The sequence below is a fragment of the Pan troglodytes genome, chromosome 5, assembly GCF_028858775.2.
Source record: "Pan troglodytes isolate AG18354 chromosome 5, NHGRI_mPanTro3-v2.0_pri, whole genome shotgun sequence".
Classification (NCBI taxonomy): Eukaryota; Metazoa; Chordata; class Mammalia; order Primates; family Hominidae; genus Pan; species Pan troglodytes.
The window spans coordinates 179,104,082-179,128,860 of record NC_072403.2 but is presented as its reverse complement, the minus strand read 5'-3'; the positions used below and the strand labels follow the sequence as shown (position 1 = coordinate 179,128,860).

General features: G+C 42.4%; 1 protein-coding gene across 21 annotated transcripts in view; it reads right to left on the bottom strand.

The window, feature by feature from the left end:
- Nucleotides 1-16,997, bottom strand: part of CEP43 (centrosomal protein 43) — a 53,458-nt gene extending 36,461 nt beyond the window's left edge. For 8 of the 21 annotated variants that reach the window (XR_010158251.1, XR_001718909.4, XR_001718907.4 and 5 more), the window contains exons 1-7: nt 16,657-16,865; nt 16,058-16,111; nt 12,923-12,977; nt 12,358-12,446; nt 11,768-11,905; nt 5,283-5,363; nt 2,625-2,684 (exon numbers count right to left, since the gene is read on the bottom strand). Coding sequence is in view for 13 of the 21 variants with exons in the window: in XM_063813670.1 (XP_063669740.1) it covers nt 2,625-2,684; nt 5,283-5,363; nt 11,768-11,905; nt 12,358-12,446; nt 12,923-12,977; nt 16,058-16,111; nt 16,657-16,758 (579 nt within the window). In the remaining 8 variants the exon portion in view is untranslated. Of the gene's footprint in view, nt 1-2,624; nt 2,685-5,282; nt 5,364-11,767; nt 11,906-12,357; nt 12,447-12,922; nt 12,978-16,057; nt 16,112-16,656 lie in introns of all 21 variants that reach the window. The other 13 variants (XR_001718908.4, XR_010158250.1, XR_008548735.2 and 10 more) reach the window with 7 other exon arrangements.
- Between the last annotated feature and the right edge of the window lie 7,782 nt (nt 16,998-24,779).

The window sequence follows — 24,779 nt, the reverse complement described above, 5'->3', positions numbered from 1 at the left end:
ATAATGATAAAGAGCAACTAATTCTAAATATTAAAAACAAAAAAATATAGCTCTTACTCAACATTTCCAACTAAATGGTAAAAACCTAAGCTAGTAGGGCCTATCAAAAGTCTGTTATAATTTTCTGATACTTTTTTTTTTTTTCCAAACAATTAGGATGTTTGGTACAACGAAATGGAATACAATGAGATAAATTATCACAGATGATACTTTGGAAGTCAGCAAGTATTAATATATATTTCAAAATTATTAATTCATTTTTAAAATGCCCTCTCATTTCATATTTATACTCCTTGTATACCAAATCTTTTATCTTTAATCTTTATTTTATTTTTATCTTTATTGTCTCTTAGCAACAACAAAAATAAGAACTTCAGTTTTGCCCAAGTTACATCAGTTCAAAAACCCTACAAATCAATTCTAACTATACATATGAATGTTTTTTTAAGTTTATTTATAATATGAATATAGCTTCCCTGAAGAAAGTGCCAAGGGTCTCTGAATGAGCCACTAGTACTTGTCGCCTCCTGCATTCGAAAGCAACCGGACACACGCGACACTCCTGATCAGTGCTCCAGAGCTCCGGGAGCAGCGGTACCCTAGGCCCTCCTGCATCGCATGCCCAGTTCACGTCTGCAGGACAGGCAGGGCTCCCATGATGGCTTTGCACACCTTGGGAGATGCCACTCACCTACCATGCGGATGGCTCCATCTGGAGTCTTGCTGTGTACAACCTCAACCACCACATGCAACATAGCATCTGGATGATGAAGATGTTGAGAATGTTAAGGCTGTTGGGAACTCACTGCATGCACAAGGCAAAGCAGAAAGGCTTTGCAATATATAAGTAAGGCTGGCAATAGGCCACACGGGGTACAATACAGACTTCTCACAAGGCAGTTCAGAAACAAGATCAGAAATGTACAGGGAAAAAGGTTTCCAAGTAATTGAGGAAGCATCCTGGCCTCAGGAACACAACAATGAAATAGAAGAGACCCAAATTACGGACTAAATCCTGGGATATGGGCCCACCTAGGTTCTTCAATCCCCTCTCAAGTCAGGGCACACACTACACTCTGCCCAAAGTACCGTGAAAGCTAAAGTCTGGGCCCATCACAGTTATTTCACATCACACAAAGTGAAAACCACATCTCTTAGGATGCCTTGGCTCCATGTATAAACTTCTTGAAAATGTTTAAGTTGTTTGAAACCCACAATAGCAATAAGATTATAAAAGCTTAATACTATAAAATATGCTTTTAAATTTTAGAAAAGTCCAAGAAACTGATTTTTAAAATCTATTAAGAAGTTTTATATCTTACTTAAGGTATGTCTCATCTCTCCAATTAAACTATAAACTCCTTAAGTGAGAACTGTGTTAAATGTGTTGCCCAAAGCATTAACACACAATAACTTTCACTATGTAAATGTTAAAAAAAACTTACTAAATCATTATTTTAAAGCATCTTCTTGTTTAATAACGCATAAAGAACAGTGTGAACAGAAAGAGAATATAGTAATAGGAATTTGCCTTTGAAGCTCCTAGAACTAAAGCCATCTAACACAACAGGTGGAATTTTTAAAAAGCTTTAAGTTTGAAGATTTTCAACCTAGTGAAAAAATCTATACATAACCAAAGTTCAGCATAGGACTAATGAATCTCACAGAACAGAAAATTAAATATTTTGTCTTATCCTAAGTACATGTAAAAACTGTACTGATAATGTTTCTAAAACTTCTAATATTTAAATTTCATAAGCAGCTAATCTACTGGATTAGTCAATTTTTGTGATCTTTAGGAGAGGATGAAAAAGCAGCCAAGGCCTTGGTAGTATGCAGCACTGGCCCCCAGCACTCTACTGTGAGCAGGGGCCCTGAATAAAGGATCACAAATGTGCAATTGTCTGAAAAATGACAGAACACAAAAATATCTTGGAGGAAATACGTTTAATTTTTAATTTATCAATAGGTACATATTCAAAAAAATAGTTTGATGTTCTATTTTCCTCAAATAAAAATCACAATGTTACTAATATGTATATAATCATCCATTCAAAAGAAAAATACGTATTTTCAACTCTAATTGCCAACACAACAGGAATTTTCAAAGTAAAACTGAGAGCATGGTTTTAAGATTCAACAGTATGATTTTCACCTGGATAAAAACTGACAGTGAAATTTACTTTTTATTTCATGCCATCATTACTTTTTTGTTTTTTTAGACAGAGTCTCACTCTGTCACCCATGCTGGAGTGCAATGGCACGATTTCAGCTCACTGCAACCTCCGCTTCCCGGGTTAAAGTGATTCTCCTGCCTCAGCCTCCCAAGTAGCTGGGATTACAGGCGCGCACCACCACGGCCGGCTAATTTTTGTATTTTAGTAGAGGCGGGGTTTCACCATGTTGGCCAGGATGGTCTCGAACTCCTGACCTCAAGTGATCCGCCCACCTTGGACTCCCAAAGTGCTGGGATTACAGGCGTGAGCCACCTAGCCCAGCCTCAAGTGACATTTCATAAGAAAACTGAGAACCCAATCTGACAGGAGCCCAGCGCTCCAGGAGGCCCCAGAGTCGAGACCTGATGCCCACAGGCTGCTTTTCTCCTCTGCCCTCATGCATGTTACCTTGTCACCAGCCTTCTGCCCGCTTGTCTTCTTCTTACCTTGTCCTTTATACCTTGGTATCTGAGCATGAGAATAAAATGAGATTTTACCACAAAATAGAAATCTTTAAAAAATAAACTAACTCATTACCAAACAAAGATACCTACTGAAAAATGTCTCAGAAGTGGAACATCTAGTTAATATGTTCTGTGAGGCCTGCTTTTTTTGGTCCTTTCTTAACTATTCCTAGAGTGATCTACCTCATGTTTACTGTTTCCAATAGTTACTAGGTCAAACACAGATACCTTAGCCTCCACCTGCTCAGCTTCTACTGGGTGGAGAATCAGCTCTTTCATGCTACATTTTAGCAGCATTCTAAATAAGCCTCACTTGAGTTCCTAGGCAACTTCCTTGAAGACTTGTCCTGACCTCATCTGACCTTTCTCAGGAGCACACAAAGCTGGTTCCTAAAGGTTGGGTGGACCCTACTCTTGGAGAGTTTCTAGCGTTCTCCGTGGGCCCTCAAGGCTGATTTGGTAGGAGGTAGCTAGCAAGAAGACGGTAGGGAAAGTACTGGATCCCAAATCCAGGTCCTTCAGTACTAGAGCCAAAAATAAGGGTTTATCTTAGAACAGATGCAACCCTACACAAGGACTATCTAGGGTATTTCTGAAGTGGGTTTATGAGGCCAACTGAGAAACGGAGACTAAACTAGAATAACGGGATGGCGGCAGAGACAGCTGTTAGGACAAACGCTATTCTCTAAAGCAGCCTCAGGACAGTCCCCCCTTCTCTGGAAAAACTCACAGCATCATTTCCTGACTGACTTAAAACATTGAGATTCTCATTATAATTCTTAGATCTTAAAATGTATGTAGGGAGAATAAGAGTACGTAAAATAGACTTTAATATTTTACCCTGAAGACATACATTATATATAGGTTAGGATTGCTAATTTGCTTTAAAAACAGTAATAATTTGCTAAAAAGAGCTTCCAAATAGTCAAATGCTATAGGTACTGATAAGTATTTTGGAATATTCATTAATTTTAATTTTTCTAAAGCCAGGTATTTTCATGAAAAGTAAAGCTTACTTACATAGGCTGTTTTATTTGCAATTAATTTAAAGAAATTTTAAAAATTTACTCATGACCTTACTCTATCACTGGGGTTATAGCCTCCTATGAGTATTTAGGAAAAAAAATATTTTAAAAAAAGGCCTTCCCTACACCAACTAGAAATCTCAGAAGGAGCAACTATAAACAATACAATAGTTGTTTCTTTGGTTAGAAATGAAGTATAAAATTCCTTAGTTTTCCAAACTTAAACAATAAAAAGGAGCAACAACATCAAAGAACAAGCAAAAAATAACAGCAATCGTTCAGCAATGTTCTGTGCCTAGACATTTAAAAAAGAAAGGTATCGTGTAGCATAATCACTACGTCCTGGAAGTTCACCTATTTAAAAAGATGCAACTGTATCTGAGAGTCGATCCACCACCATAAACCCACATGGGACCTCATCTTTTGGAATGGACTCCACAGCATCACTCTATTCCTATGGGATGAAAATCAAAGGGACAGTCAAAGAATACAAACCCGACCTGTCATGGACTGCAGGTTTGTGTAGTCCACAAACCCCCAGCTCCTATGTTGAAATCCTAACCCTCAATGTGATGGTATCAGAAGGTGGAGCCTTTGCGGGGTGAGCAGATCATGAGGGTGAAGGCTTTGTGAATGGGATTAGGGCCCTGACCCCAGAGAGCTCTCTCACCCTCTTTCCACCACGTGAGGACACAATGAGAAGGCAGCTCTCTGCACCTAGAAGAGGGACCTCACCAGACCTAACCACAGTGATGCCGTGATCTTGGACTTCCAGCCTCCAGAACTGTGAGGAAAAATGTGTTGTTTGTAAGCTGCCCAATCTATGGTACTTGGCAGCCTGAACAGACTAAGACAGACCCAAACCTATCCTTTGGTAAGACCGCCTGGGACTACCAATTCATGCTATGCTCTTGAGAAAACAAATTTCCTGACAATCATCTTTCTATCCATTCCTACATATCCTGGATCTTAAATTCAAAGTGTAGAGCTCTTTTTTTTTCCCATTATGCTTAATCTCTGAAATCAAGTCTTACCTTTAACAACTCATAAAACACACAAACAGACGCACACATGCATACACACACAAATGTAACCAAAGTACATACATTTTCTTAGAAATTCTATCAAAACAGCCCAGGTATATTAAAAACCATCATGATTTACAATTCTGGATCTCATCACCCATCTAGAAGTCTAAAATATTCATTCAATATTATAACCTATAATACATATTTCTAGCTTAATATTCTCAAGCTAGGAATTTATAAATGAAAAGTAAGTAAATCTCCTTGTTAATAGGAGAAAATGTCCGAAGTACCAAATAAATCCAAATATTCTATGATTCTGTTACTTACCAGCACATTCCTTTCTACAATACAAATGTCAAACAACTACCAACAAAGCAAAAATTTTTTTTTAATGTATACTTAATGGAAAAAAAGCACCTTCAAGAAACTAAAGAGCCCATGTGTTTATATAAAACAATACAACTTGTAACAAGAAAGACTAGAGAGAGAAAAGCAGAGCACTCTGGAGTTAAGTCCAGACATGACTTCCGTGTTCCACAGCTAACTCACCTTACTTGGTGTTGTCTGTGCACTTGTTTTTCCCTCTGGTGACTTTGGTGGAGAATGTACATCAGATAGATCAAGTGCACCCTAAAACATTTTAGTTTAAAATTAAAATACATTTAAAAATAAAACACAAATATACCAATTACACTCCAATAGAATTTTAGCATTTAAAAACACTATACAATGTTGGTATTTTATTTCTTATTAAAGTAACCATCCTTTTTAGATTTTCCTCTAATTTTACCCCCTCAAAAACCTTCTACACATCCCTAGATTCTAATTACCTGCAAAATATTTCATTTATTCACTTTGAACAGGATACTGTCTTTCTCCACTGAAACCTGTCCCAGGTCTACCATTCCAGGATTTACTTCCTCACTTCCCTTCTCCCTACTCTCCAGACAAATAATATCCTGTCATTCTCTAAGATCTACTTTTTGCCCTCCTTGAATTTGTTTCCCTACTTCATTTTATCTCAAGAAAAAATACCAAATAACAACTTTCATTAAAAATACTTTACCCTTTCAAATAGTTGTTCACTCTCCCAGTTTTCTACTTTCACACATTTTTTTTCCAAAGTGGTAAGCACCTGTTCTAGCCCAACTTTCACAGGAGTCATCTGTGTCTGCTGCCCAGTGCCCTGTCACCACAGGGTTCTGAGCACTGTGGTTAATGCCAAGGAGGAGGTTTTTAAAATGTTTCTTAAATGAAAATCACTTCCTACAATTCATCCACTACCAGCACAAGCTCTAGGACACTGTACATAGTAAATACTGGCTGTTTGTTACAAAAATCCCTTTATGACTGACTGTAACTTTTTAAATACGAAAATGTGCTGTTCTTCATAACTTCAGTTCTCCCTCTTCAGTCCCACTATTTCTGGTGGTGATATTATCTTTTAGGCTAAAATCCTTAAACTGGCCTTTGAGAGCTTTTCTTTTCTCTTATTGCCTTCTGTGACCTTGCCCCATGCCAAAATATTAGTTTACCAAGTCTTGTTGATTCTCAAAAGGTCATCTTTATCTATTCATTTCTTTCTTTCTTTTATTTATCTTTCTTTTTTTTGAAACAGGGTCTCACTCTGTTACCCAGGCTGGAGTGCAGTGGTGCGATCTCGGCTCACTGCAATCTCCGCCTCCCAGATTCAAGTGATCCTCCCACCTCAGCCTCTCAAGTAGCTGGGATTATAGGAATGCACCACCGCACCCAACTAACTTTTTTTTTTTTTTTTGAGACGGAGTTTCATTCTTGTTGTCCAGGTTAGAGTGCAATGGCGAGATGTTGGCTTACTGCAACCTCCGACTGCCGGGTTCAAGCGATTCTCTTGCCTCAACCTCCCGAGTACCACACCCAGCTAATTCCTTGTTTTTTTTTTTTTTTTTTTTTTTTTTGAGACAGAGTCTCGCTCTGTGGAGTGCAGAGGTGCGATCTTGGCTCACCACAACCTCCACCTCCCGGGTTCAAGCAATTCTCCTGCCTCGCCCTCCCGAGTAGCTGGGACTACAGGTGCACACCACCATGCCCAGCTAATTTTTGTGGTTTTAGTAGACAGAGGGTTTCACTATGTTGGCCAGGCTGGTCTCAAATGATCCGCCCGCCTCAGCCTTCCAGTGTGGGATTACAGGTTTGAGCCACCGCACCTGGCCAATTTTTTGTATTTTGGTAGAGATGGAGTTCCACCATGTTGGCCAGGCTGGTCTCGAACTCCTGACCTCAGGTGATCCACCCGCCTTGGCCTCCCAAAGCGCTGGGATTACAGGCATGAGCCACCGCGCCCAACATTCATTTTTATATTTTTAATAGAGACGGGGTTTCACTAGGTTGGCCAGGCTGGTCTCAAACTCCTGGCCTCAAGTGATCCGCCTGCCTCGGCCTCCCAAAGTGCTGGAATTACAGGTGTGAGCCACCATGTCTAGCCTGTATGTCCACTTATTTCTATTCTTACTGCTACCATTCTTGTCTAGATTTGCCTTCTTATGTGTTTCACTTCCTTCTAGTCTGCTAACTTCTCCATATTTTACCGATCTAACCTCCACAAATCTTCTAAATGGGTACTCCTCTTCAAATTTTCAAAGGCTTCCATTGACTGTGAACAGTATGTTAAAAATCACTATGCCAGCTGGGCGCGGTGGTTCACACCTGTAATCCCAGCAATTTGGGAGGCCAAGGCGGGTGGATCACGAGGTCAGAGATTGAGACCATCCTGGCTAACACGGTGAAACCCCGTCTCTACTAAAAATAAAAAAATTTAAAAAATTAGCCGGGTGTGGTGGTGGCTGCCTGTAGTCCCAGCTACTCGGGAGGCTGAGGCAGAAGAATGTCGTGAACCTGGGAGGTGGAGCTTGCAGCAGTGAGTTGAGATCTTGCCGCTGCACTCCAGCCTGGGCAACAGAGCAAGACTCCGTCTCAAAAAAAAACAAAAAAAAATCACAATGCCTTAGACTGTGTAAGAGATATGAAGATAAAGCCCTTGTCCTCAGTAAATTTCCATGTGTAACCAGTGCAGATCACTACTACAACTTTGACAGAAGGAGGCACTAAGTTACATGCAGTTTCCAGTAAGGAGAGAGGAAGAACAAGAGTTGCAGCTGAGGAGAAAACCTGACTGACAAAATTCCACAGCTGGGGAAGGGGAAAGAGTATAATTCCAAGTGGAGGATAGAATAACGAAATAAGAGAAGGCGAAAAAACACAAGCCACTTTCAAGTAGTAAGTCCAAAGTTCAATCTGACTTAAGTACAAGGTTCCACATTAAAAAAAAAAAACACATAAGGCTAGAAAGACAGGTTAAGGCCACATCACACAGAACATTTCATAAGGGCTGAAGAATCTGGGACTCCTGAGTCGGCAGTGCAGTCACTACAATCGTACAGAAGAAACGAACAGAGGAAGGGCTGAAGTTTAAAAATAATTCTGCAACAGTGAATGACAGACTGAAAGCATGAGAACCTTTAGGAAGAAATGATCCTGGACAGATATAAGGACCTACATGGTAGAGGTGCTGAAGGAGATGAAAATGATCCATCGAGGGGCTCAGAAAACAAGAAAGGGCTTTAATTATCTACGGCTGGGGAGCATCCAATAAAACCAAACAAAAGTCAGGTTAAAGCGGGTGGGGCACAGCAACCTAATTCTTGAGGTGGTTAAAATGCAGTTTTGGTAAAAAGCATCAGTAATTTAGTTCAGTGAGCTTAACCTATAGCTAGTTTTCTACAGTCAAAGTCAAAAGCTAATAAAAGCTCTAATTTTTTATTTCATTATAAACAACAGGTTTTCTTCCAAAGTAATAGAAAACACTAATAAATAATGAAGGGCCAAAACATACATCTTTGAGGTCTCTATTTTAAATATTTTATCTATTTGTTTATATACATACGCACAAACTATTAAAATTAAATATCCAGATATTAGGAAGGGAAAACTAGCAAAAAATGGAGATGAGATGCCCAACTTACTGGTTCAGCAACTTGGGGGAGTAAAACAACTACCTTTTGAGGATACAGAATTCCTATCCTGGCTCTATTTGACAGAATCACAGCTATGAAAAAGTCAGGGCAAACTTCAGGGGAGGCCTCAAATCCACGAGTCAGAATGAAATGCTGAAGAACAGTGATTCTGTGTCCATTTTCACATCACACCCACTACACAGGCATGCTACTGGGTCTCATTTTGAGGTACACTCCTATCTAGCAGAGAACAGAAAGCCCTCCAGCAATTACTCTTTCTTCCACAGCCTGTTACCAAAGCTACGGGGTGCAAGGTGGAGAGTGAATCCTTCCTGACAGAAGAACTGAATCCAGAGCACATGTGAAGAGGTGGCTCCTTGGGATGAAACCAAGGAGTCACAGGAATAGAATCAATCAAAACACAGAAGTGAGCAAGAAGAACTTGAAGAGGGTTATTTGCGGGGAGTAAGGTGGGATTTGCTTTTGTCTTTATGTTTTTACTTTTTAGAGGTAAAGAGAAGAAAGTAAGTTTTTCCACACAGGATTCGAATATACTATTGGGTTATCCAGGGAGGTATGTTTTGTGAAGAGCTGGAAATTCTAGTCTGGAGCTAGGATAAAGGACTGAGCTGAGCTTAGGCAGACTACACTGAACTTAAAGAGTCATCCATACAATAACAAGAAACAGTAATACTAATACAGTCGTCCCTCAGTATCCACAGGGGACTGGTTGTAGGACTCCCCTGTGGACAACAAAATCCAAGGATGCTCAAGTCTCTTATGTGAAATGACATATTTGCATATAACTTATGTACTTCAAATCGTGTCTAACTTGTATCTAATACAATGTAAATGCTATATAAATAGTTTTCTACTATATTTGCATTCTTTTGTTGTATTTTATCCAAATATTTTCTTTTTTTCTTTTTTTTGAGATGGAGTCTCGCTCTGTCGCCAGGCTGGAGTGCGGTGGCACGACCTCGCCTCACTGCCACCGCCACCTACTGGGTTCAAGTGATTCTGCCTCAGCCTCCCAAGTAGCTGGGACTACAGGCACACACCACCGCGCCCAGCTAATTTTTCTATTTTTAGTAGAGATGGGGTTTCACCATGTTGGCCAGGATGGTCTCCATCTCTTGACTTCATGATTCGCCCACCTCGGCCTCCCAAAGTGCTGGGATTACAGGCATGAGCTACCGCGCTCAGCCTATCTGAATATTTTCAATTCGCAGTTAATTGAATCCACTGATGCCTACTACAGTAACACACAGAGTCCTCCGTGCCAAGCACTGTGCTCAAAGCTTCACACATCTTGCTTCCTCAGACCCCCTCCAGACCTGTAGGCGCGATACTTCTGTGATCTCCATGTTGCAGATAAGGAACCTGGGCACACGGAGGCTGAGTGACTGCAGGCTCACAGAGCTAGAATGTAGCAGAGCTGGGGTTTCACCCAAGTAACCTGGTTCCAGAGTCCATGCTAGTGGTATGTTAAGGAAGAAAGATCAATCTAGACAGAAAAATATGCATAAACACCACTGCAATGAGGTGAGCCAAAGCACAACTACTAAACAGAAAAGAAAATGAAAGGGCAGTTAGAAAGAGAAGAGAGTTCTTCAGGGCCACAGAAGCCGAGAGGGGAGAGCCAATAAAGAGAGGTCATCATGACCTACAGACTGCTGGCCCCAGGAGACTGGGTTCTTTAGTTTGTTTTTGATTGCCCAGTACCCAGCACAGTATCTATCAAATAAGCGCACAATAAAAGCTTGCTGGATATTGATAAATGAAGGAATGAAATTATATGCACAAGCTGAAGTGACAACCTGCGCTCTGGGTGAGCCGCCTCACTCCCAGCCAGCCTGGGATCTGGCTATGCTCTCCTGCTCCCACACTTGGCTGGCACCGTTCCAACTTCTCGGAAAGCCCTTCCCAATCCTCGCCCCACAACTGACATCCTACTCTCACTTTAAAATTGACTTCAATAAAATTTTGGCATGTGACAATCGCTTCCTCCTCTAAACTATTCATAATATGGTTGGAAATAATGTGTTAAATGACAATTCCTCCATAATCTTAAACTGTTATTTAAATGTTAATTTCCTTATTTGAGCACATTTTATCTTAAATAGCTCTGCGCTATTCAGAGACACAGAAGTTTCTTATATTTTATCTTATACTACCCACAAAGTCTATTTACCATGCCTTACACATAATTAGTACTCAGGCAAGCTTTATCATTTTTCAAAAATTCTAATAGAAAATATCCTCTGAGACTCACCAAAGAAAATAAGTAGGAAACCTATACAGCCCTCCACATTCTTACCTATAAATTTCTGACTAAAAGCTCACATTTAATCAAATATCTGGAACAGTTACAGATGTTACCTGTATCTATAAAACAGAGTATCTTCATGTAAAATTAATGTATGAAAATAAAATTATATCATTAATCTCATTAGCACAATTTCTGAAAAAAGGTTAAGAGTATGAAAAGTACTACTAATCAAAAAAGTGTAAGTTTGAACTGTTTCTAAACAGTGTAAAGCAAAATCAACAGCTTAGTTTTAAGCCTAAAGAGGCCTTTAAGTCCAAAAATTTATTAACTATCCTATAAATCAGCCCTTTTATATTTAAATAAGATGTTTTAATAAAAATAATAGCAAGTTGAGTGCTTCTGTTGGCTTATGCAGAGAAGCCTCAGAACACCAAGGTAGGGCCTGGTAGAGCCCACTTCATACACAGTATGGAATGAATGGAGGATCAAGCGAGGCAACGAGGACTTGGGATTTGTTCCAGACAGTTTACCTCATGACCCAACACTCTTGAGGATCAAAAACCAGAACAGATATGCCACAGAATCAGAGTCAGCACATTCCTAATTTTCATTAAAATTTGCATTGATACAATCTGAATGCATCTCATTTTGTTTTTAAGGAATATCTTCTAGTATGAAAACCTTAATTTACTACATATGCACTAATCTGCATGGCTAAACTAAGTAGCCAATAATTAAAATAGAAAAAGATAACACAGAATTCTACTTACTTCCCCAGTGGTTGGCCCTTTTTCTTTCTGTTGACAGCGCCTGATCACTTCTAATAATAAGGGTCCACCCACAGTACCTTCTGCTTCAATTATACCTAAATCTCGGGCTAAATTCTCTCGACCTTCGAGACCTTGCAGCTAGAAAAGAAGTTAAAATACAAGTGCACAAAAAAATAGCAGAAGTTATTCTCAAGGAGTAAAGAAAATATTTTCAGAGTTTAAAGACATCTTTAAACTCAAAGAGACTGTCTTACTAATGAATGAAATGTCTATTTTAAAAAATTATGCCTATTTCTTTTACAGAGCCTCTACCTTCAAAGTTTCCATTAACAGGTGCAATCTAACATCGTATCAAAATTAACTCTATAGTAACACTTTTATTAGCAAGCTTTCAAGTAACACAAAGCAGCAACACTGGTGCCAGCTATCTGAAAGCTCATATGGCTTTTAAGAAAAACAGATAATCAACTACCAAAAATAATCTAAATGTAAAAAACTAACAGTTGTCAAATTCTATTAACTTTCAGCTTAATATTAACTCATTTGTATCAAAGGTTTCAAAAGATAGATGTAAAAATCATTATTCTTACTGTGCTAGTTTCAGGTTGAAAAACAGCCAAAGTAAAGTCAAGGTTAAAAAACTGAAGAAATTCTGCAACAAGACTAGCCACTAAACGACCTATAAAGATCAAGAAAAAGGTAAGTAAGCAAATCTTTAAAAACTGAATTTTTTAAATTAACATTATGAAATAGATACACTAAATTAATGGAAGAAAGGTTTCTAAATTTTTTAAGTTACAAATTTCCTCTTTGAATAATATGATTAAGTAATGAAAATCTCAATCTCCTGATTTTTTTCACTGGGATCATCAGTCTGTAACTAACTGTAAGACAATCATCTCATAGATTTCAGTGTTTCGCTTTTTAATGGTTAATATTGGCTTTTTGTAGTAAAACTGGCTTTAAGCAACAACATCCCAAATCCAAAAATATGTAATAGCAACACGATTGTTGTACAATAAAATATTATTTTAAAATGAGGACCTATAACAATTGAAGACAAAAGAAAAGCCCTGAAATTCCTGATTTCTCCCAAATGGTATCAAGATTCAAAAATTCAGAGATAGATAAACAAGAACAAACTGAACATCTTACCGTCTTTGGTATTTAAAAACTTTTTCAGGCTCTCATTAACTAAAGGAGTTTTGTTCTGTTAAAAAAAAAAATTTAAGTGTCATGTGTTTACCCTAAAAACAACTACAAAATATAAAGTTTAACGTTTTCATTGATAAAATTATGGTTTTACAAAATCCATTCTACAACTGTTAATTACTACAGGACTTACTTTGTGCTATTTAGTAATTTCTCAAAGTTAATATAACAAAACCATATATGAAGATTTGTATTTTTAATTTTTAAATGTTTTATAAACTGCTTTTGAAGCTAGATATTTTCAAATACCTGTGTGAAATACAATTAAATGTCAACAACTGTTTATTATTTCAAATACATGAAGTTTGATAAAAGTTTTGTCATCTCAGATATCTACCATTTATAGCATACTTACTATGAACAGGAATTTAATTATACACTTGTAATTCCCAGTTTATCCATGAAATGTGAGATGATCTTATGCGGCCCATAGGCCAACTTATTTTTGTAATTATACATTTATTTGAATAAGTATGGAAAAAATACTTCTAGACCATCAAGCCTGTGATTGTTGCTGAGAACAGGCTACAGTAGGTAGCATATGGTAAGCTTCCTTAAGACCACATTAATTGCTGCTACAGTGGCAGCCTCATACACTGCTGATGGGAATGCAAAATGGCATAACGAGTTTGGACAGCAATTTGGTAGTGTTTCTTAAAAGTCACAAATATTCCTAGCATGTGACCTAGTCACTTCACCTCTACATATTTTCTCAAGAGAAATCACAGATCCAAGCAAAGACTTGTATGTGACTGTTCACAGAAACCTTATTTGTAATACTCAAAAACTGGAAACAGCCTAAATGTCTGTCAGCAGGTAATGGCTAAACTGTCATATCTGTACAATGTATTAATGAAATGATTTATTAATACATACCACAACATGAATGAATTTCAAATGCATTATGTTGAAGAAACAGACCAAAAAAAAAAGAGTACCTACTATACGATTCCTTTTATATAATTCTTAAAAAGGTTTGGGGTGGAGGAGAGGGTTACATAAGGGGCACAAGGAAAACTTTTGAAGGTCAAAAGTTTGAAGGATATGTGCAGTACCTTGATTGTGATGATCATTTCACAGCTGCATAAATTAACTATTAAAAATCAATTTGTACATATTAAATACTTTAGCTTTACTATAGGTCAATTTTACCTCAATAAAGTTGTTAAAATAAAAGACAAGGAGAGGAGAGATCCTCAAGGTAGTTGGTAGGCTGGTTCAGGGAATTCTAAGATACTGAGTCAACTGAAGTATTTTAAGAGAATGGAGGGACAAGATCAGATGTGTACTATAAACAGCCAATCTAGGAGCAATGTGGAAAAAGGACTTCAGGGAGATGGTGAGGGACAGACACCACGGAAACGGAGACTGGCAAGTAGGAAGGGGATAAGGCAATCTGGAAAAGAAAAAACAAGCACAAAGGAGGCAGCAGAGCACTCCCTTGGGGACACTTCAGATACACACCTGACAGACACAGAGCCAGGTGATGGCTGAGCAGGTGGAAAGAAGAGCAAGGCCTAAGAAACGCTTAGATTTCTTGCCAGATAAATGATGGTCCCATTAAGGGCATAATACAGTGGGCAGTTTAACATACAGGTCTGAAGCTCGGGGGAGAAACATGCATGAAAGTTACAGGGCTGGAGTTACTGGATGAATAAGGTCAGTCTGTGAGACAGTACAGAATGACAACTGTGGATAAGTCTCAGTCAGGTGTACAGGAAAAAGATCATGCTAAAGAAACCAAGGAGTGGTCAAAACCAGGTTGTGAAGGAAAAAAACCACAGCGGTATTAAAAGCAGAATGTGAGTAAAGGAAAACAGTTTACTCCTAATAGTTATTTAAACATGTTTTCAAGCTCAAAAGAAAAGCCATCAGAAAAGGAAGGGGTCAAAGATACAGTAAATAATTAAAGACTTGAAAGTATACACAAGACAGAGGGATTATTCTTGGACAGGACAGAGCCTCTTCTTCTAAAGCAGTAAGAGGTACAGATAAATATAGACACAGGTAAGCATTTTCACAGGTGAGCAATAGATTGAGGGACAGGAGAGGAGGACATAAAGTTAGGATCTAATGGCTTCTACCTTCCCTGTGGAGGAAGCAACAAGACCATGTGTTCAGAGAGAAGGAAGCAGGGGTGACATAGAAGGCTACTGCACAGCTAGGGTGAAGAAGAGAGCTGCTGGGCCTGCTCAGGACCTAACCAGGTTGGTACCTGCCAATTTGCAACATCAGCAATCCACATGATTGACTGACTCTTCTCCAAGAGCACATATGTGCAAAGTGGGAAGAGAGTTAGTTTGCTGGGTTAAATGACCACTGAGATTTCTTCCAGACCACGTATGACCGTTAAGGCAAGGTAATTAGGGGTCCAGACCCATAGGGTCCAGAGCAAAATGCTGCCAAGAGAAGACTGATGCCTGCACAGACATGGAAAGGGCAAAGAACTGAAGATTTTGATGAAATTAGAGATTAGGTATACAGGTCTAAAGAAGTGAGAGGACAGTAGACTGATTTGTCATACAGCAAGAGTTTAAGACTTTGATGATGGTTCTATTCTTGTTGACAAATTCCAGAATATTTACTCAGGATGGTTGGTGGGACTCCGAAAAAGTTAAATTACCCACTTAAATATAGAGAAGTGGCTGCACTTTTAAAATAATCGCTGTCTTTTTCATTGTCAAAATAATTGAGTGGTCAGATAATTTTGGGAAAAGTTGCATACTATATACCCCGTTTCATAGGGATTAATAACATATTAGCTTACTAAAGGATCTGAGTGAACCTGCACTTAACACATTGACGATGGCACCATTTCTTCAAGAAACTCCTATGACCATTTGTTTCAGATTAAGCATTAGTATCAGAGTTACTGTGGTACCTTAAGATTACCCCTAAATTCAAAAGCTACACGAAAAAAGAATAATTTTGGCTCTCTCTCAATAGTAATATAATCCTTAACAGTTCAAAATTATCCCTAGCTATATGTTACTATAAACTATTTTTAAGACGGTTTTTAATGAATAAGAAATTAAGTATTAACGAATACAGCCATGTTAAAATCTGGAAACTTCATACCTCTACTTTTTCTTGCTCCTCTAGTGCTAAAAACACAGCTGCTCGGAGTTCAGCCTTAAAAAAAAGGCAAGAAACAAGAAATTATAATTTCAAGACAATTTTCACAACAAGCTCACATTTATCCAGCAACAAACACAAGCAAGCCAACGAGCTGGGAGGGCAGGTGCAAAGGTCAGAAACGCCTTCCGAAACGTTCTCAGTCACACAAGCTCTCCGACCCCCAGGCTTCGGCTGGACGCGCTGCTTTCCCGCCGCGGATCATGCCCGAGCCTGAGGAAGAGACGCTGGGGCCGCACTCCAGGGCCCAGCTGCGGGCCGCCCGTGTGGCCCCCAGGCCCCGCGGTCCCGCCCCCACGGAATGCGGCAGGGGACGGGCCAGGCGCCCCCAATCCGCGGTGCCCTCCGGGACCACACGAGCGAACGAGCCGACCCCCCCTGTGGGGCGGGCAGGACGGAGGCCATGCCGGGGCGCGCCCCCAGTGCCCGCCGGCCCCGGTCCCTCGCCAGGGAGGCGGCCTCCTCGCCGCGACCGTTGTGACGCCCGCTGTCCACGCAGGCCCTGCGGATACGCCAGGCCCGGCCCCAGCCTCCGGCCTCACCTTGATGCGGTTCAGGACCCCGCTGTTCTCCAGCGTCTGCACCAGCAGGTCCCGCAGCTCCGTGTCCTCCTCGGCCACCACTGCGGCCGCCGTCGCCGCCATCTTGCTTCTCCAAGACAACCGCCGAAGCCGCGCTAACGGCCAACGGCCGCAGCAGGGTCCGCTCCGCGCGCGGGCTACGCGGCCGACGCAGCCAAAGCCCCGCCCCGACGCCCAGCGCGCTGGCCCTGCCCCCTGGCGTCGGGAGGCGGGGCATAGAGACCTCGGGGTTGACGCTGGACACCCAGACCCGGGGAGCGCCGGACCACTGAGCGCCGAAACTTAGGGTCGGCGCTGGGGGCGGGGCTGCGGGGCGCGGGTGGGCTCTCAAGGGGCGGGGCGTCGGCGGGGCCTCCAGCCGGCAACCCGTTGGCTGCCGTCGCCTGAGGCGCGAGCTTCGAAGCCGGCGAGCGGTGAGGAGGAGGCGCCCTCGCGTGTGGAGAGCGGACTCCGCCTGGACTCCACCGCCCACGGCCGCATCCCATGGCCGCACAAGATCGCCGGAGTCATATTATCGACGTAGTTAAAGGCTACTAGCCTAAAGCCGGGCGGACTGCGGTAAGGAGGCCCCGAGACCGAACCTGCAGCCCCTGCAGCCCCGGGGGGGCGCCGGGGAAGGGACTCCCGAGAGGTCGCGAGGGGCGGAAGGCCCTGCAGGTTGTCACCCAGAAATAACGTTCTGAGGCCCCCCAGCCAGGCGAACGGACCCTGCTCGGCCACGGCCTCCGAGGCTAACCGGAAAGGTGCCAGGCCGAGGTGCAGGGGCGGGATGGCCCCAGGAAGAGCCCAGGGCCGAGGAGGGCGTTGGGTGGGCTCCGCGCTGCCCGAACTGGGGCCGCAGTCTCCACTCCCTCCTGCCCCGCGGCCCTCCGCCGACAGCCGGGCGCCGGCGGAGAGTCCTGGACCCCTCCCGGGCCCTGGAAGCCCCGTCCCGCCGGAGCTGACGCGCCCTCTTGGTATCCATCCGGCCGCCTGGGCTGCCCCTCGCCCCTCGCCTTGGCAAAACCAGCTCCCCGGACCGAGCCCTGCCTTGGAGAGTGTGGGCGCGCAAGGCCAGCCGAGCTGTCGGTTCCGGGGTTTCGGGGTGCGCCACTGTATGGCGGCGTAAGCCGAGAAGTGTCCGAGGCCGGGCTCCAGCAATTGAGGGGCTGATTTGGCCCCGGTGAAGGACGCGCCCGGAGGAAGGAAACGGGAATCCGAAACGGGCGGTGGCCGCGCCTTTCCCGAGGCCGGCGTCGAGGGCTTCGGCGCCTCAGGGTGGGCGGGAGGGGAAGGTCGTGCGACCCGCGCGGCCGGCGGAAAGGAGCAGCGGGAGCCACGGCCGTAGGGAAGCCACGGGAAGACGGGCGGCTGCGCTGCCATGCGCGACCCTCTCCCTGAAGCCCTCGGCTCAGGCGCCAAAGGCAAGGCTCCTTCGGGCAGGCCTCAGCTTTCAGCTTCAGTTTTTTCCCTTTGGCCGAGTCAATTGCGGTGCCGAGTTGTATTTTCCTTTCAGGTGTGTCCAAGAACCATTCTTAGGAGACGCCTGCCGGCCGCTTTGGGATAGGGCCTGTCTGCCCATACTGGCTTCCAAAGGCCTCTGTGTGTTCCTGTATGTGGGCGTGCACGTACCTGTCACATGTGTACGCGCAGACCACAGGATGTCCACACTGGCTTCCAAATGCGTCTCTGTGTTCCTGTCTGTGAGTGTGCACGCGCATGTCACATGTGTACACACAGATCACAGGGCATCCACACTGGCTTCCAAATGTGGCTGTGTTCCTGTATGTGGGTGTGTACGCACGTGTCACGTGTACACACAGATCACAGGGCATCCACACTGGCTTCCAAATGTGTCTCTGTGTTCCTGTCTGTGGGTGTGCACGCACGTGTCACATGTGTACGCACAGATCACAGGGTGTCCACACTGGCTTCCAAATGTGTTTCCATGTTCCTGTCTGTAGGTGTGCACACATTTGGAACTCACAGACAGGAACACAGAGACGCATTTGGAAGTCAGTGTGGACATCCTGTGGTCTGTGCATACACATGTGACAGGTACGTGCACGCCCACATACAGGAACACACAGAGGCGTTTGGAAGCCAGTATGAGCAGACAGGCCCTATCCCAAAGCGGCCATGTGATGTGTGGGCACAGATCACATGGCGTCCACACTGGCTTCCAAATGCATCTATGTGTTCTTGTCAGTGGGTTTGCATGCATGTGTCACGTATACACACAGATCACAGGGCATCCACACTGGCTTCCAAATGTGTCTCTGTGTTCCTGTCTGTGGGTGTATATGCACGTGTGATGTGTGTGGGCACAGATCACAGGGCGTCCACACTGGCTTCCAAATGTGTTTCCATGTTCCTGTCTGTAGGTGTGCACACATTTGGAACTCACAGACAGGAACACAGAGACGCATTTGGAAGCCAGTGTGGACATCCTGTGGTCTGTGCATACACATGTGACAGGTACGTGCACACCCACATACAGGAACACACAGAGGCATTTGGAAGCCAGTATGGGCAGACAGGCCGTATCCCAAAGCGGCCATGTGATGTGTGGGCACAGATCACATGGCGTCCACACTGGCTTCCAAATGCATCTGTGTGTTCTTGTCAGTGGGTTTGCATGCATGTGTCACGTATACACACAGATCACAGGGCATCCACACTGCCTTCCAAATGTGTCTCTGTGTTTCTGTCTGTGGATGTGCATGCACGTGTCACATGTGTGCACACAGATCACAGGGCATCCACACTGCCTTCCAAATGGGTCTCCATGTTCTTGTCAGTGGGTGTGCACACACGTATCACATGTGTATGCACAGATTACAGGGCGTCCACACTAGCTTCCAAATGTGTCTCCATGTTCTTGTCAGTGGTTGTGTACACGTGTAACGTGTGCACACAGATCACAGGACATCCACACTGGCTTCCAAATGTGTCTCTGTGTTCCTGTCTGTGGGTGTGCATGCACGTGTCATATGTGTACTCACAGATCATGAGGCATCCACACTGGCTTCCAAACGTGTCTCTGTGTTCCTGTATGTGGGTGTGTATGCAAGTGTCTCATGTGTACACACAGATGACAAGGTATCCACAGTGACTTCCAAATGCATCTCTGCGTTTCTGTCTGTAGGTGCATATGCCCATGTCACATGTGTACACACAGATCACAAGGCATCCACACTGGCTTTCAAATGTGTCTCTTGTGTGCTTGTCAGTGGGTGTGGATGCACGTGTCACATGTGTACACACAGATCACAGGGCACCCACACTGGCTTCCAAATGGGTCTCTGTTCTTGTCAGTGGGTGTGCACGCATGTGTCATGTGTGTACACACAGATTACAGGGCGTCCACACTGGCTTCCAAACACGTCTCTGTGTTCTTGTCAGTGGGTGTGTACGCATGTGTCACGTGTACGCACAGATCACAGGGCATACATTGGCTTCCAAATGTGTCTCTCTGCTCCTGTATGGGGGTGTGCATGCATGTGTCACATGTGTATGCAGAGATCACAGGGCATCCACGCTGGCTTCCAAACACATCTCTGTGTTTCTGTCTGTGAGTGTGTACGCAGGTGTCAAATGTGTACGCACAGATCACAGGGTGTCCACACTGGCTTCCAAACACGTCTCTGGGTTCCTTTATGTGCGTGTGTATGCACTTGTCATGTGTACACACAGATCACAGGGCATCCACACTGGCTTCCAAACATGTCTCTGTGTTTCTGTCTGTGGGTATGTACACACATATCACATGTGGAAGAGGTAGGAAGAGGCTGGAAGAGGTAAGGGTCATGAAGGTGCAGTGCACTATTGTACTGTTTGCGCTTTGTATGTGTTTGGTTAGTTTTGCAAGAACATGCTGGTGAAGGAGAGAGAACCCCAAACAATTGATTAGCAGTGCTACTGAAACTCAGATATACACAGGAATGACAAAGAAACATCTATGAAAAAAAGCAGATTCTGGAACTCCATCTCCCTGAGATTGTCACTCATGGGGTCTGCAGGAAGTTTCAGGAATCTGCATTTTCTTCTAATAAACGTGGTCCACAGGTTATAAGTTGAGATACAAATAGAATATATAAAGTAAAAAAGGAAAATTTGAAGTTTCCTGCCTAGCCCAACTCTTCTCCTCATTGGTAGTGTCTGTTAAATTGGAAACATATCTCTTTCCAGACATATTAATACCTTTTATACAGTTGACTCTTGAACAACATTAGTTTGAACTGCGTGAGTACACTTATATGTGGATTTTTTTCAGTAAATGGAATATTTTTGGCGATGGCAACAATTTTGTGAAAAACCTCACAGATGAATCGCTTAGCCAAGAAATATGGGAAAAAAAAGAAAAGAAAAAGCTAGATATGTCATGAATGCATAAAATATATGTAGATACTAGGCCATTTTATTATTTACTATCATAAAATATATACAAGCCTGTTATAAAAAGTTAAAATTTATCAAAACTTACACATACAAACAGACAGTTACATGGCACCCATTAGGTTCAAGAGAAGTGTAAACAGTTGTAAAGATGTAATATTAAATAATAACTGCATCAAATTCACTGTAGTACATAGTGTACTACTGTAATGATTTTGTAGCCACCTCCTGTTGCTATTGCAGTGAGCGTCAGTGTTGCTGGTATTGGCTAAAAATTCCAAGTAACATAATCATCTCTGAGTGAGCAGTTGATCTCTCCAGTACATTGCATATCACAGTAAAAGGTAAGCTCTTGAGGTTCTCACATATTTCTCGTTGTGTTTACTGCAGTACTGTAACCTTGCGTAACACCATGGGACCATTACGAAGTGCCACTAGTGGTGCTGGAAATGCTCCCAAGAATCAGAGAAAAGTTAATGACATTACAGAAAAAGCGGAATTGCTTGCTGTGTATTGTAGATTGAGGTCTGCAGCTAAGGTCGCCTGCCATTTTAAGATAGATGAATCCAGTTTAAGGACTGTGGTATAAAAACAAAAGGAAGTTTATGAAGCCATCGCTGCAGCTACACCAACAAGCATGAAAACCTTGCACTTTTTGGGAAATACGTTTTTATCTCATATTGCAAATGCAGCTTTTTGTGGGTGCAGGATTGCTATGAGAAAGGCATACCTATATAATCTAATATTCAAGAAAAAGTGAAGTCATTATCTGACAAAGCAAAAGGAAGATGAAGGATGGTATGATAATTTTAAAAAGTGGTTTGGCTTTCAAAAAATGTCAAGATAACAGGAGAAGCAGCTTCTGCTGACCCAGATGCAGCCGACGAGTTCCCAGACACCATTAAGGAAATTATTGAGGACAAAAGGCCAGACTTGGTGGCTCATGCCTATAATCCCAGCACTTTGGAAGGCTGAGCTGGGTGGATTGCTTGAAGCCAGGAGTTCGAGACCAGCCTGGCCAACATGGCAAAACCCTGTCTCTTCTAAAAATACAAAATTTAGCCAGGTGTGGTGGTGCACATCTGTAATCCCGGCTACTGAGGAGGCTAAGGCATGAGAATCGCTTGAACCCAGGAGGCAGAGGTTACAGTGAGATTGCACCACTGCACTCCAGCCTGGGAGACAGAATGAGACTCTCTCAAAAAAAAAATAAATTAATAATAAAAATAAAAAAAATAGAGAAAATCACTGAGGAGAAAAGATATCTGCCTGAACAGGTTTTTAAGGCAAACGAAAATGCCCTATTCTGGGGGAAAATAGTGCCACAGAGGATATTTATTAGGAAGAGAAGTGAACATCAGGATCCAAGGCAGGAAGGGGTGGGCTAACTGTACTGTTTTGTGCAAATGCAGCCAGATTTATGATCAGGACTGCCCTTATCTATAAAATTGAGCCTTGAAGGGAAAAGAAACACTGCCTGCCACTCTTTTGGTTGTACAGCAAGATGGCTGAGCAGCAACTCTTTTTCTGGATCAGTTATATAAATGCTTTGTTTCTAAAGTCAGGAAGTACCTTGCCAGTAAGGGATTGCCTTTAATGTTCTTTTGATATTGGACAATGCCCCTGGCCACCCAGAACCCCATGAGTTCCATACAAACACATTGAAATGGTCTACATGCGCCTAAACACAACACCTCTAATTCAACCTCTAGATAAGGGAGTCATAAGGACTTTAAGGATCATTACACACAGTACTCTGTGGAAGAGAACCCCAATTGAGAGAATATCATGAACGTCTGAAAGGATTACACCATTGAAGATGCCATTGTTGTTTCAGAAAAAACCATGAAAAGCCATCAAGCCCAAACAAATTCCTGCTGGAGGAAACTCCAGATGTTGTGCATCACTTCACAGGATTTATGACAGAGCCAATCAAGGAAATCATGAAAGAGATTGCAGATATGGCAAAAAAGGTTTCAAGATACAAATCTTGGAGAAATTCAAGAGCTAAGAGACACCACACCAGAGGAATTAACAGAAGACCACTTGATGGAGATGACTCCTTCTGAACCCAGTGCCAGACGATGAGGAAGAAGACGAAGCAGTGCCAGAAAACAAATTGACATTAGACAATCTGGCAGAAGGGTTCCACTTATTCAATATGGCTTTTGACTTCTCTTATAACATGGACTTTTCTATGAAACAGGCACTGAATCTAAAGCAAATGGTGGAAGAAGAATTGGTGCTAAATGGAAACATGTTTAGAGAAATGGAAAAGCAAAAAAGTCAGACAAATTATGATGGATGTATCTCCATCAGATTACACTTATTGTGCCTCCCTCTCCTGCCTCCTCTTCCACCTCTTCTACTTCTGCCACCCCTGAGACAGCAAAGCCAACCCCGCTTCTCAGCCTATTCAAGGTGAAAATTATGAGGACGGAGACATTTATGATGATTCACTTACACTTAATGGATAGTAAATATATTTTCTCCTCATGATTTCCTTAAAATGTTTTCTTTAGCTTACTTTATTATAAGAATACAGTATATAACATATGTAACATACAAAATTGCCGAGTGCGGTGGCTCACATCTGTAATCCCAACACTTCGGGAGGCTGAGGCAGACGGATCACTTGAGACCAGGGGTTTGAGACCAGCCTGGCCAACATGGCGAAACCCCGTCTCTATTAAAAAGATAAAAATTAGCCAGACATGATGGTGCGTGCCTGTAATCGCACCTACTCGGGAGGCTGAGGCAGGAGAATCTCTTGAACCCAGGAGGCGGAGGTTGCAGTGAGCCGAGATTGCACCACTGCACTCCTGCCTGGGTGACAGAGCAAGACTCCATCTCAAAAAAAACGAAGTGTTAATTGTTTATGTTGTTGGTAAGACTTCCGATCAACAGTAGGCTGTTAGTACAGTTTTGGGGGATGGAATTTTGACTGTGAGGGTCTGTGCCCCTAACCTCATGTTGCTTAAGGGTCAACTGTACATAGATATGTTACATACACACACATACTTCCTCCCTCTCTGTAATTTGGATCCTATGCCTATTATCTTTTAGTTTACTAACTTGACTTAAGAAGTCCTGATCATTTTTTGATGTTCATGCATACCGTATAGATCCTACCTCATTTGACTTCTACAAAATATTTGTTAAGGGTGTTCTAAAAGTTACTTTTTGTAGTTAGGCTACACTTTATTTCCATTTGTTTGTTATGGAAATAATGCATAATAATCGTTAAAAATCCAAACAAAAGGGGGGAACATATTAAAAGAAAAGTAAGGGTCTCCCAGCTACTCTACCTACCTACCCACCTACCTTATCTGTTACCATATCCTAGACCCAACTGCAATTAACAATTTCTGGTTTTAGTTCTTCTGGTTCTTTTCATTATAACCTTAAATACTGTACATATACATCTTGACTCACCAGCTGAAAATCCTTCAAAGGGACAAAAACTTATTCTTAACTCCTAATTTAAAAAATCGTATTACTTTTAGTTTTGCTAGAAGCTTTCATGACTTTAGGTTGTTTACCTAAATCATTATTTATAAATTTTACACACTGTATATTGGCTCCCTACTAGGAGAGGTGAGGAATTGGTACAGTCTTACTTTCTCGTCTTTTCTCCTCCCCCTCCTAATTTTGTTAGTTTCATTCTCATTTTTAGTCTGTCAAGAATTTGCATTCTTTTTGTAAAT